This window comes from Plasmodium gallinaceum, assembly GCF_900005855.1.
Source record: "Plasmodium gallinaceum strain 8A genome assembly, contig: PGAL8A_v1_62, whole genome shotgun sequence".
Classification (NCBI taxonomy): domain Eukaryota; phylum Apicomplexa; class Aconoidasida; order Haemosporida; family Plasmodiidae; genus Plasmodium; species Plasmodium gallinaceum.
In genome coordinates this window covers 99,704-113,080 of record NW_021628221.1, presented here as the reverse complement: position 1 = coordinate 113,080, position 13,377 = coordinate 99,704, and the positions used below count along the sequence as shown (strand labels likewise).

Sequence of the window (13,377 nt, the reverse complement as noted above, 5' to 3'; positions counted from 1 at the left end):
TTTTATTTTTTTTTTTTTTTTTTTTTTTTTTTTTTTTTTTTTTTTTTTTTTTTTTTTTTTTTTTTTTTTTTTTTGAATGTATTATAATAAAATATTGTGTTAAAATATATGTATATATATATAATATATATTTGAAAAAATTTAATTCTGATAGATAAAATTTTATTGTATTTTAACAGTATATATTTAAGGTTTAGAGATAAATTTTTGGGAGACAATAATACTTTTAAAAAAAAATAAATGATTGCAGTAAATATTGTCTTTAAAATATATTTTTGTATACACAAAAAAAAAAAAAAAGGAAAATATAAAATGTGAATCAAATATATTTCAAATAATAAAAATAATAGATCCTGTTTTAGTTATATATTTTTTTCTTTTTGTGTAACAAAGTAATTAGACAACATAATTTTCTTCTCTTTTTTTTTTTTTTAAATTGTAGTTTATCTACTGTTCATTTTTTATGTTAATATTATTACTTAGATTTTTTAGTATTTTATAAAATACGAAGTATATATATATATATATATATATATATTTATATATATATATAAAATGGTTAATGAAAACTATTTAATGGATCATAATTATACGAAAAATTTAGATTTCAAAGAAATAGAAACTGAAATAAAAACATTTAAAATAAAGCAAAATGAAACATTTAACTTTTATATAGATAGCATAAATAAACTAATAGAAAATGTTGAAAAAGCAAAAAAAAATTTAGAAGAAAGAAAAAAAAAAAACATACAAGATCATAACATTAGTATTAATAATAATAATATAACAACTGAAAGTAATGATATTAATAAAAATAATTTTGATATTAAAGAATTTATAAAAGATGTTAAAAACTTAAAAATAACAGAAAAAATAAGTGAAGAAAATAAAAAATTTTATAATATTTTGTTATTATCTTATAAAGGAATAATATCTTTAATAAAACAAGAAACTCCTGAAATATTAAAAAATGTTTACATAAAGAAAAATGTTATTCTTAGATTAATTCTATTACATTTTTTGCAAAAAGGAGACTTTTTTATGTATTATGTGTTAAATAATGAAATTTTAGAAAAGAAAAAGAAAAAGATGAAGAAAAAAAAAAATAATAAAGGTATAGAAAAAAGTACATCTAAAATTGATAAATTAAACAACTATAGCAATGAGGAAAATAGTATAATAAGTAAGGATAATAATTTTTTAAAAAATAACAATGAAATCAATTCAAGTAATAAAAGTATTTCGTTAAATAAATCAAACTTTTTTAGTGAAAAACTTTTAAATAATAATTTTTATGTATCAACGGATAAGAAAAAAGAAGAAGAAACAGATGTAAAAACATCTATAAGTGAAAAAGACTGTAATGGTAACAAGAATTCTAAAAATGAAGATTTTGAAAATAATAAAGGAAATAAAAATAATGTTATAAAAAATTATAATAATTGTATATATAATAACAAAGAAGAGAATAAATATGATTGCAATACAAGTAATAATAACGATAATTGTAATAACGACAAGTATTCAATTCTTTTAAACAATATAAATACTAGTAACATAAATATAAATAACAAAGAGAGTATATTTACTAAGTTTAAAAAAGAATACATAAGCAAAATAAAATACGAAAATGCTACAGAAGAAATCAATTTTGAACATTCACTCATTGAAAAAGAAATATTTGAAGGATATAAAATGTTACACACCATTTTGTATGATTTAAAACATTTTAAAGTAGATAAATGCATTGATTGGTATAATAACTCTAGTGAAACAATAAAAAAAAAGTATTCAAAGTTAATATATTTATTACATTGTATTAATTATTTAAAATACTCGAAGAATGATAAAGAAAAAGCATTAAGATCCTTAAGAGACCTTATGATAAATTATAAAGAAAATAAATCTCATATATCAAGATTAAGTACATTTATATGTATAGGAGTTGATAACTACTTTTTTAAAAATATGTTTTCTAGTGTTAATTCTAAAATTTATAATTATTTTAAAAGAGCATTTAACGAAGAAGGAATAGTTATTAATATTCCTAGTAAAATTAAAATGAAAAAGGATAAAAAGAAAATTGATACAGAAGAAAATATAAATTTAATTAAAGATTCAATAAAACAATTTACTAAAAATCGTAAATTTTATGAAAAGGAAAAATGTCATGAAAACAAAAAATTCATGAAAGAAAAAGAAAACTCATTAAATAAAAATGTAAAAAATGAAACTAATGATGATAAAATTGATTTAGTAAGCAATGATACAAATAAAAGAAGTGCTAAAATTCTTATAAGAAAAAGGAGAAAAAATAATAATAATAATAGATCCTCTTCATTAATTTCCTGTAAATTGGAGAAGAAAAGAAAAATCAAAAATAAAAATATAATAAAAAAAAAAGCAAAGAAAAATGAAAATATTTTGAAAAGAAAAATAAAAAAAAATAATGAAAAAATAAAACAGATAAAAAAAAAAAAAAAAAGGAAAATAGATTCTTTATATAAAATATACCAAAAGGAATATGCATTAAATATAAAAATAAATCATAACAAGGTACCTTTAATTCATAATAATATATATAAAGAAAAATATACTTCTACGTTTTCTGAACATTTTTATAATAATATAAATGAAGAAAATAATTTTGTTCCATTATGTGAAAGATATATGGAAAATAATATTAATAGATTATTAGATAAGGAAAGAATAAAAAAAAATCCCTTTTATTATGATTCTTCTAATTATAATTTTATTAGCAATAATAATTTAATATTACCAAAAGTGAAAATAAATCATAAGAACAGTAAAAGTAAAAATAAAAATGAAGAAAAACTAAATAAAGGATGGTACAAATATGTTTTTAATTGTACTAAAGATGTGTTTTCAGAGATTGTTGAATCTCAAAATGATATAAAAAATTTGATGAAGAAAGATATTAAACTTAATAAAGGTGTAGATTATCGCAATTATGTACACCATAAAATAACAGAACCAATTTACTTATATGAGTTAAGTGAAAACGAATTCAGTCAATTTTATCAAAATGATAGTTCTTATATAACCTATAAAATATTAAATAAAGCGGCACATTTTTATGATAACAACGATACTAAAATATCTAATAATCGAATTCAAAATTTAAATAGTGGTTATAATACGAACTATGTAAATACAAATAATAGTATATATAATGAATATATTTATAGTAATAATAGTTATAATAACGCTTTTTGTAATATTAGTCATAGTTCATTTAATTACTTAAATAATTCTTGCTTCATTAGAAAACCTAATATGCTTAAAAGAAAATTTCCCAAATGTAAATTTTTAAGTCGTTTGTGTAAAAATGAAAAAACAAATGAAAAAAATGATTGTTTGTCTAAAGAAGCTAATCCTAATGATACATTGTTAGATAAAAAAAAAAAAAATGAAAAAAATGAGGATCATAAAGATAATGATAAAAGTTGTGAAATAAAAGAGACAAAGAAAAGCAAGCAGTTAAAAGAAGAAACAACAGAAATAGAATATATTACCAGTGCGTTGAAAAAACATAAAAAAAATGAAGATTGTGAATATTTTAATTTTAAAGATTTTAATGAAGAAACTAATGAATATTCATATAATAGTTTTTATAGTGATAAATCAGTTAGTTCAAATAATTCTTCAGATTCTTCAAGTGAGAATAATTCATTGAATGGTTCTAGTTATGAAGAAAATTTGAAAAAAAAAATTAACAAAGTAAAAGAACAAGTTGAATTAATAAAAGAAGATTATCTAAAGAAAAACACAATGACAGCCTTATTAAACACAAAAAATATACAAGCAAACAATAGAGCTGTATTAGCTTCAAAAAATAATAGATTAACTAAAACGTCAGTAGATGTTAGTAGAATTCTATTAACACATGCTTTAACTACTAGAGATATATATACTTTACATAATACATTAACAAATAATAAAGGAAATACAGAATTTAGGAGAATATGTCTAAAATGGAAAGCAAAAAAAATTAAACCAGGAAATAGGTTAAGAAAAAAAAAAGGAAATGACAAAAGTAATGACGATGAAAAAAAAAAAAAGAAGAAAAAAAAAAGGAATATTAAAATAGATAATAAAAATAAGGAAAAAAAATATTCAAAAAATAAAAAAGAAAATAAAGATGATAATATGGATGATTATAAAAAAAAAAAGAGTAATAAAAAGAGAAAATTTAAATTTAAATATGGCAATAAAAAAAATGACAAATTCATTTCCATTGTAAAACCCTCTATTTCTCATTCTTTAGAATGTTTTGGTTTAGAAGAATTTATTAAATTGACAAAAGAGAATTTATTTGTTAAAAAATCAGATAATAAACAACATGAAAATAAAAAGATATCATCAAAATCAAAAGATAGGAAAAATATTGAGGAAAAAAAAAAAGTTGATAAATATAAAGATATAAATAAAAATATAATAAAATTTAAAAAGGAAGAGAAATCTGAGAAAGAAAATAAAACTGAACAAATTGAAAATAAAGAAAATAAGGAAATTGAAACTAAAAAAATTGAAAATAAAGAAAATGAAAATAAGGAAATTGAAACTAAAAAAATTGAAAAGAAAGAAAATGAAAATAAGGAAATTGAAACTAAAAATATTGAAAATAAAGAAAATGAAAATAAAGAAAACGAAAATAAAGAAAATGAAAATAATGAAAATGAAAATAAAGAAAATGAAAAGAAAGAAAAAGTAAATAAAGAAAACATAAATAAAGAAAATGAAAATAATGAAAATGAAAATAAAGAAAATACAAATAAGGAAAATGAAAATAAAGAAAACGAAAATAAAGGGGAAAACACAGAAAAAATAAAACTAGATGAAAAAGAAAAGGACTCAAAAAAAAAACATGAAGACGAATTTGATAAAAAAGATAAAGAACTTGTTGGAAAGAAAAAATTAGACGAAATCATAAAGGAAAATACACACAAAAAAGATAGAAATAAAATAAATAAAAAGAACAATAATGAAGTAGATATAACAGAAGAGGAAGAATGTAAAGATAAAATAAATAAAAGCAATAAAAATGAAACTAGCATAAAATGTAAATATGAAGGAGATAAAATAAATGAGAAAAATAAAAGTGAAATAAATGTTAAAAAAAAAGATGAAAAAGATAAAAATAGTGATGATTCTCAAATAAAATTTAAAAAAGAAAAAAAAGGAGTTTTTTATGGATCTTATAAAAAAAATTTAAAAAAAAGGAGATATGATTCTAATGTATTATTGGAGGAAAATATTATGGAATTTCAAATGAAGAGAAATAAAAATGAAGATAGTGATTTTAGACCAAAAAAAAATAAAAATGATTTTAGAACAGATAAAAATATAAAATCATTATCTACAGGTAAATTAATAATTATAATTTTCTCAAATAAAACAAATAATTTTAATTTATCTTACTTTTTTATTTTTTATTTTTATTATTTCTTTTAAAAAAAAAAAAGATATTTATATGATGATATATATATTTTAATTTTTGTATTTATTTGTTATTTTTTATGTACATATATGTACATGTTTTTTTTTTAATTTCTTAATATAAATTTATTTTACCTTTTTTTTTTGAAGTTAAAAAAGAATTTCATAGAAAAAATAGTGAAAGTAGTAGTAGCGAAGATTACAAAAAAAAAAAAGACAGAAAGAAAATAGATGAAGAAAAAAATAAAGATAAAAAGAAAGATCATGGGAAATGTAATAAAAAAAAAAAAAAAAAAGATCCAAATAAAAATGAAATAGGAAAAGGAGAAAAGAAGAAAAAAAATCTTAAAAAAATAAAGAGTGAAAATTATGAAAACAAAAAAGTGAAAAAAGGAAAGGAAGAAGAAAAAAACAGAAAAAAGAAAAAAGAGAAGAAAGTTTTCATTCATTTAGAAAGGTTAAAAAAAAAAAAAATAAATAAATAAAAGTAAACTAATAAAATAAAGTAAATTTATATATCTGTGATTGAATTATATATACTACTATTAAGGAATATATTTTTCTTCATTAAAATAATATGCCTATTGAAATATTACATATTTTTTAAATTTTTTTAATATTAATTATTTTATTTATTTAATTATTTTAGTCCATTATCAATTTTAATATGTGGTGGATTAATAAGTTCAAAAAAGTTGATAGAAGCTCAGGCAATTTTAAAAGAAAACAATAAGAGATTGCAAGAAGCTAAGAATAACTCTCTAATTAATACAACGAGTTTAAAAAGTTCAGATAAGTCCACTGATAAATTAGAAAAGGAAAAAATTAGTAGTACGAAAAAAGAAAATGGAGCATTTTTTTCTAATTCGTTAGCTATAGAGGTTGACTTAAGTGGATGTTTTTTCTTTCACTCATCATTTACTTGTCCAATTAGTAGAGATAAATCATCGAAAGATAATCCTCCATATTTACTTACATGTGGTCATGCTATTTGCAAGTAATTTATTAACAAAACAATAAATTTTTTAAAAATTTACATAATTCATTTGATTTGATTTTTTTTTTTTTTCAGGAATTGTGTAGATAAAATTCATGCACAAAGATCGAGACAATTCAAATGTCCAATGTGTCCTCAATATTTACACTTATTAGAGGTAAATAAAATTTATGAAAATATTTTTAAATTTACATATATATAACTTTATTTTCGTAAATATTTACAAATATATATATCCTTTTTTTTTTTTTTTTTCAGATTATTCCTTTATACTTTAGTTAATTTTTTTTTTATCATATTTTATATTGGATTTGATAAAAAAGTAGTCTGTTTTTTCTATCTTAGCATTAAGCACAAACAGTTGATAAATGAATTGAAATTATAATTTAAAATTGTAATATGTAAAAAAATTATTTTTTTAAACTTTTTTTATATATATAATATTTAATTCAATTTTCTTTTTTAATAATAGAAACAAAATTTATAAAAAAAAAATATTGTATTAAGTAAATAATTTATATTAAAGAAGAAAATTTATCATTTTTAAAACATACGAAGTTTATATAAAAACATATTTTAAAAAAAAAAATATAATATATAAAGAAATATTATTTTTTCACAGTTAAATTATTAATTACTTTGTTCATAAAACATCCTATTTTTTCTTTGTTAATAATGTTATTTTTTAGGTAGTATTTGTAATCTTTTACTTTATAATTCTCAATGTTGAAATTTTCTTCTTTTTCATCTTCTTGTACTTCATTATCTTCTCTCTTTTCCTCACTTATATTTTCATCTTTATTAAGCTTTTTCATATTATTTTTTTCCATTTTGCGTATTTTTTCATTTTCTTTATTTCCTTCTTTTTCATATTCATACTCTTCACTTCCTTTTTTTTCATATTCATACTCTTCACTTCCATCTTTTTTATAATGATATTCTTCATTACCGTCTTTTTCATAATCATATTCTTCATTTCCTTCTTTTTTATAATTAAATTCTCCATTTTCATCTTTTTCATAATCATATTCTTTTCTTTCTTTTTCATAGTTTTCATCACTATTTTCATTTTTTTCATATTCGTTATCCTTACTTTCTATTTCATATTTATAGTTTATATTTACTTCATTTTTGTATTTCTCTTTATCTTCTTCTACTTTTTCAAATTCCTTTTTACTATTTTCTTCTTCACACATTTCTTGAAATACTTTTTTATATATTTCTTCAATATTTCCTTCTTTTTCACATATTTTTTTAATAGTCTTTTCTTTTACATACTTTTCTTCAGAATGTTCCACTTTTACATACATTTCATTGACATACTGTTCATTTATAGATATTTTATTAGAATTTTCTATTTCTTCTTCTTTTAATTCTATATCTTTTTTTACTATTTTCTTTTCTCTTCTTTCATATTTTTCTATTTCACATTTATTTTCTATATGATCATTTTTATTTAACTGTTTGCTTGAAGGCTTTAAATAGTCTATTATTATATCTGCTTTTTTTTTTTCACTTTTTTTTTTTGATCTAGATATGCTATCTATACTTTTTACTCTGTCTTTTCTATGTGTAGTACTTTTTGATATTATTATGCTTGAAAAATCACACTTTTTTTCTTTCATGTTGGTTGCTAAATTTTTATCATTTTCTGAAGATTTTACATTTTTAGGACTTAATTCACTGTTTTTTATTATTTTTCGAATTTCATTTTTTGAATTTTTTTGATCCAAATCCTTTTGTTGATTTTTTTTTTCTTTTTGTGATCCGCTTAATGAAATGTCTAAATTTTTTTTTCTATCTTTTGTCTTATTTTCCTTATAAATTATGATATTAACTTTTTTATCATTAGTAAATTTTTCATCTTTTTTAATGTAGTTATTTTTTTTTTTATCAGAATCCATGTTTTTTTTTTTTAATTTATTAATAGATTTTTCTTCATTGTTTTTTGTTATACTTTTCTTTGAGTTTTCATCCATATAATACCTTTTTTCTGATGAACCACTGTTGCTTTTATAGTCTTTTATTATAGTAATAGAATTTTTTTCTTCTTTCTTAATATGCTGTGCCAATAATATGCCATTCGAAATTTTTATCTTTTTTTCTAATTTTTTTTCAGTTGTATATTCATTCAAATGATTTATTTTATTTTTTGTAGAACTAAAAAAAAAGAAAGAAGAAATAATTATAAAACACAAAATATATACTGCGAAAAGTAGCATAAATGCATTCAATATATATATTTTTTAAAAATGTGTATCCAATTTTTTCTTTTTTTTATATATCTTATATATAAACAGTAATTCTTTCTATTATTTATATAATAAAAAAAAATGAAATACAAAATAACATACGCAAAAAAAATTTAAAGTTATTATAATACTCTTTCTTCAAGAAGGATTTAGGTATAATAATGTCAGTGCGCTTTTGGTGCTGAGATTTACTCGATGTTTCCAAAAATGTTTTGATAGGTATACCAAGATCCTATACAAGGAAAAGAAATTTAAGTATAAATATAAAAAAGAATAATTATAGTGTTCTCTATATGTGTATGTATTGAAATCCTTTAAAGAACTTACATCAATAACATAATAATAATTATGATAAGAATCATTTGGATAAGAAGCATTTTTGTATTTATTGTTTAAATTTTTCATCAAAAATTCAGAATGTTCTACCCCTATTATTTCATCCTCTTTTCCATGTATTAGCAATAGTGGAATGTCTGATTCACTGTTGTTACTTATTAATTGCAAATTTTTAAAATTATCATAAATGTTTTCAATAAAATAAGAAGAATACGAAAAATAATCCTCTACTAATTTTCCTATTGAAATATAAGGAGCATGTAAAATAATCCCTCCTACATTTTTTCCAAGTAATTTTAAATTGTATGCTAATTTAGTTGCTACACCAGTTCCTATTGATCTTCCAAATAATAAAATATTTTCACTTTTCATATTTAGAGATATCAAAAAGTTATATGCTGCTAATGCTCTTCTATTTATGTTATATTGATTTGGTGAACCTTCTAAGTAGCATAGACCGAATCCTACATATTCTATAGCTAAAATATTAGCGTGTAAATGCTCATGTAAGTTCAATAATTCTTCATATATATGTCCTAAATCACATGAATTGCTGTGAAAATACATTATTGTATGCTTAGTTTTTAGTTCTTTCGAAAAATATAAAAATAAAGCAGGAAATTTTTTATTATTTAACGCTTTCATATTTTCTTCTTTATTAAATATTTCGTATACTTCATCACTCCAAAATTTACCCACATCAATTCCCAATAATTCAGGAATAAATACTAAATTTTTTAAATCATCATTATACTGAGAGAAAAAAAAAAAAAAAAAAATATTTAATGTTTTGGATAGTATATTTTATTATTTTTCAATTATTTTATAGATATATAAACTTTTTTTTTTTTTTATTATTGAAGTGTTAATTTACTTATATATGTTACATAACATATATAATTTAAATTTAACATGCAAATAATGAGTTAATATCTGTAAATTTTTAAATATTTTTTCTCTTTTTTATAACAAACACTTGGTTCCGTAGGACGAAATAATGCTGTATTTGACAATGAATTACCCATTTCTTTTTATCATTAATGTTATTTAAAAATATATATATATATATATATATATATATATTTCAGTAACTAGCTAAAAAAAATTAAAAGCTTAAATTGAGATTAAAAAAATAAAATAATAGCAAATTAGTATTTTTGTTTAAATGCTTGTATTTATCAAATTATTTTTATATATACGTCATAGTTTCTTATTTTGTTTGTTACAACCTTGAATCTTAAATATAACATTTGAATATATGTAAAATATATAGTATATCTTTTTATTAATAAACAAATAAGGCTCTTTAAATAAATACCATTAATTATTTATTACAGTAGTCATTTTTTTTTTTTTTTTCTTAAAAATAAATTTGTCTTTGGGAATTGTGTACAAGCTTTTTTCCTTTTTTTTTTTTTTTTTTTTTTTTTTAATGTGTGCATGCATTAATAGATATTTCTTTGTATTCATCATTAAAAAAAAGAAAAATATTAATATTTACTTTTTATGAAATATATAAATAAAGTTTAAAAAAAAAAAGGAGAATGTAATAATTAATATGATATATTTATTATAAATTTAATGAAAAGTTTTTTTTTTACAACGATTATTAGACTATTCCTGAAAATCAAATCTTACAACTTCAATGATCCAAAATATAAAATTTTGTCTTTAGATATGAAAAAAAAAATCTCAGTTTTTTTTTCAGTTATAAAACATGAAAAAAAAATTTTTATGCTTTTCTTCTTTTTTTTAATTTATATATTCCTCTATAAAAATATTTATATTTTTCATTCTATATTATGGTGTTATAAAAAAAAAAAAAATTTAGTGAAAAGTTTTCTTTTTTTTTATTTTTATAAATATATACTCAAAAATAGGATCATATAATTAAATTGATCCATATCAAAATAAATGTAAATTTTATTGTAATGTTTAAAATAATTTTTTTTTGTGATTTAGTTTTCGTGTGTTGAAGACCTCATATGTTACTTGAAATCAGTAGAACTCTTTAATATTAAGAAAAAAAAATATATATATATGGAATAAAGATCATAAAACTCTCAAAAAATATATATATATATATATACATGTGAAAAGTATTAAAAAATTAAGAGAAAGTTAAGAATAAAAATACTCTTTTGTATAGTTCTTTTAAAAAGCTAATCATTTTAAGGGAAATATAAATAAAATGAGAAAATTCTTGCAATTCTAATGTTTCTTCATTAAAAAAAAAATACTTTTCAAAAATTATAATATATATAAAACAGAATTAACTATAAATTAGTAAATAATTAAAAAAAAAAACAAGAGTTTTAGTATGAATGCTCAACTATAGTTATACACATTTTTAAAACATTAATTAAAAAGATGTTAAAATAATTAAGATATATAAAACATAATAATCATATTAGTATATAATTCACTAGCATGCTAAAAAAAAACAAAGGAAAAAAAAATCCATGAATTAATTATCTATTTGAGAAACATAATTTCAATTACTTCACGATGCCAAAGGGTATTGCAAATACTAGTGTTTTAATAAGCTCAAATTACATTTGAGAATAAATGAAATTAATAAGTTTTAAATTAAAAAAAAGTATGTATATCTTTTTTAAAATACATATTATTTCTCAAATATGTTTCTCCATAATTTTTAATTTAAAAAAAATATTTTTTTAAAAAGAAAAAAAAACATGAAAAGATTTATTTTTTTAAAATATTATAATAATGAACGATTTTTTTTTTCAAAAACATATAATCTTAAAATGTATTTTTAAAAAATATGATTCGTTTGATATTACTTCTTACTATTTTATGTGAACTAATATTATGGAATTTCAAAAAAATAAATTCATTCCGTTTAAATGCAAATCATTCAAATAAAATTACAAAAGATTGTAATGTTATTTATGATGCTACAAAAAGAAAGAAATTTATTTTTAAAAAATATGAAATTAAAAGAAATTTCAAAGATAAATTATATTTATCGCATTTTAATGAGACAAACAACAATAAAAGGGAAATTACAGAAGATCATATAGAGGAACAATTAAAAAATGTTGTTAAAGACATTCAAGGAGTATGGAAATTTTATCTTCCTATATATATAATGGATACAGAATTTGAAAAACCAAAAGATGAAGAATTAGATAAAAATTATAAATTAGATAATTCAGATGATTTCCAAATAAATGATGATACAAATGAAGAAAATTCTGATGATAATAATCTTAACATATTAAGAGGAGAAAGGTTACACCCTTTACCTTTGTTTGTTTATAATTATGAACAAATTTATTCAGCTTCTAATTCTACATATGCTTGCTGGTCCAACCATTATATAAGTAAAAATATTTATGAATGCACCATAAAAATTGTAAATAAAATGAACAATAAATATATGATTATATTACAAGGTTACTTATTCATATCTCAAATAAATGCTATAAAGGATAATAATATTCGTTTAAGACCTTGTCAAATATTTGGGAATATATTTTTAGCTCACAACGATACAGTAGAAGAAAAATCAATAATCCCATCTAATGTAAAAATTTATGATAAAAGCGGGAATGAAGTAAAAGATATAATATCAATTTTAGAAAAGAAAATTCCAGAATTTAGAAAAGATAAAAAAAAAATTGAAGCATTTTTAGGATTAAAAAAATGGAAATTTCTTGGTATTTCAACAGCTTATAAAATATTAGGAGAAGGGAAAAATATATTTAATATAAATCATATTCTAACTGGAAAAGATGAAAATACTTTTTATAATGTAATGGATTTTGATTCCATAAATAATAACTATGAAAAAAATTGTTTTATATACTTAAAAGATATATTTAATTCATATTTTGAAAAGCCATCCAGTGATATTTTCTCTTTGATCATGAAAAATGTAATTTAAAATTTCTTATATTTAAAAAAAAAAAAAAATGAATAAATGAATAAATAAATAGACAATAAATAAATAAAATAAAAAAATAATAATAACACAGAAAACTATGTTTATAATTCTACATCAAAAAATACATATATAATTATATACTATGCATATTACATATTTTATATGTTTATCTTAATCTTATAACTTATATATCTTTATATATGTTATTCAATAATTATAAAATTAAGTCGGTATAATCTTAAATCCTTTTTTATATACATCATTTCTAAATGAATAGATTCAAATATTTTAATTGCATAAATATTACTTGTGCGTAATTCATATTCTTTATTTGCTTTTTATGTATATCTTTTTTTTTTTTTTTTCTTTTTGTAGATGCAAGAGAAATCTATCAATGGTCCATTTTAATATAAGAATAAAAA

At 18.8% G+C, this 13,377-nt stretch overlaps 3 protein-coding genes across 3 annotated transcripts; 2 read left to right on the top strand and 1 right to left on the bottom strand.

Moving 5' to 3' along the window:
* Positions 1-555: 555 nt before the first annotated feature.
* PGAL8A_00096300 (zinc finger, C3HC4 type, putative) lies at positions 556-6,739 on the top strand (the record flags this gene model as incomplete). The annotated part of the gene is made up of 5 exons (XM_028672233.1): positions 556-5,386; positions 5,611-5,917; positions 6,110-6,457; positions 6,533-6,614; positions 6,716-6,739. The coding sequence occupies 5 exons, from the start codon at positions 556-558 to the stop codon at positions 6,737-6,739; spliced, it is 5,592 nt and encodes a 1,863-aa protein (XP_028526079.1).
* Positions 6,740-7,065: 326 nt separating this feature from the next.
* Positions 7,066-10,070, bottom strand: PGAL8A_00096200 (alpha/beta hydrolase, putative; the record flags this gene model as incomplete). The annotated part of the gene is made up of 4 exons (XM_028672222.1): positions 7,066-8,617; positions 8,841-8,941; positions 9,037-9,798; positions 10,020-10,070. 4 exons carry the CDS (start codon positions 10,068-10,070, stop codon positions 7,066-7,068), a joined length of 2,466 nt encoding a protein of 821 aa, XP_028526078.1.
* A 1,760-nt stretch (positions 10,071-11,830) lies between these two features.
* Positions 11,831-13,363, top strand: PGAL8A_00096100 (conserved Plasmodium protein, unknown function; the record flags this gene model as incomplete). Its single annotated transcript, XM_028672211.1, has 2 exons — positions 11,831-12,946; positions 13,331-13,363. The coding sequence occupies 2 exons, from the start codon at positions 11,831-11,833 to the stop codon at positions 13,361-13,363; spliced, it is 1,149 nt and encodes a 382-aa protein (XP_028526077.1).
* Between the last annotated feature and the right edge of the window lie 14 nt (positions 13,364-13,377).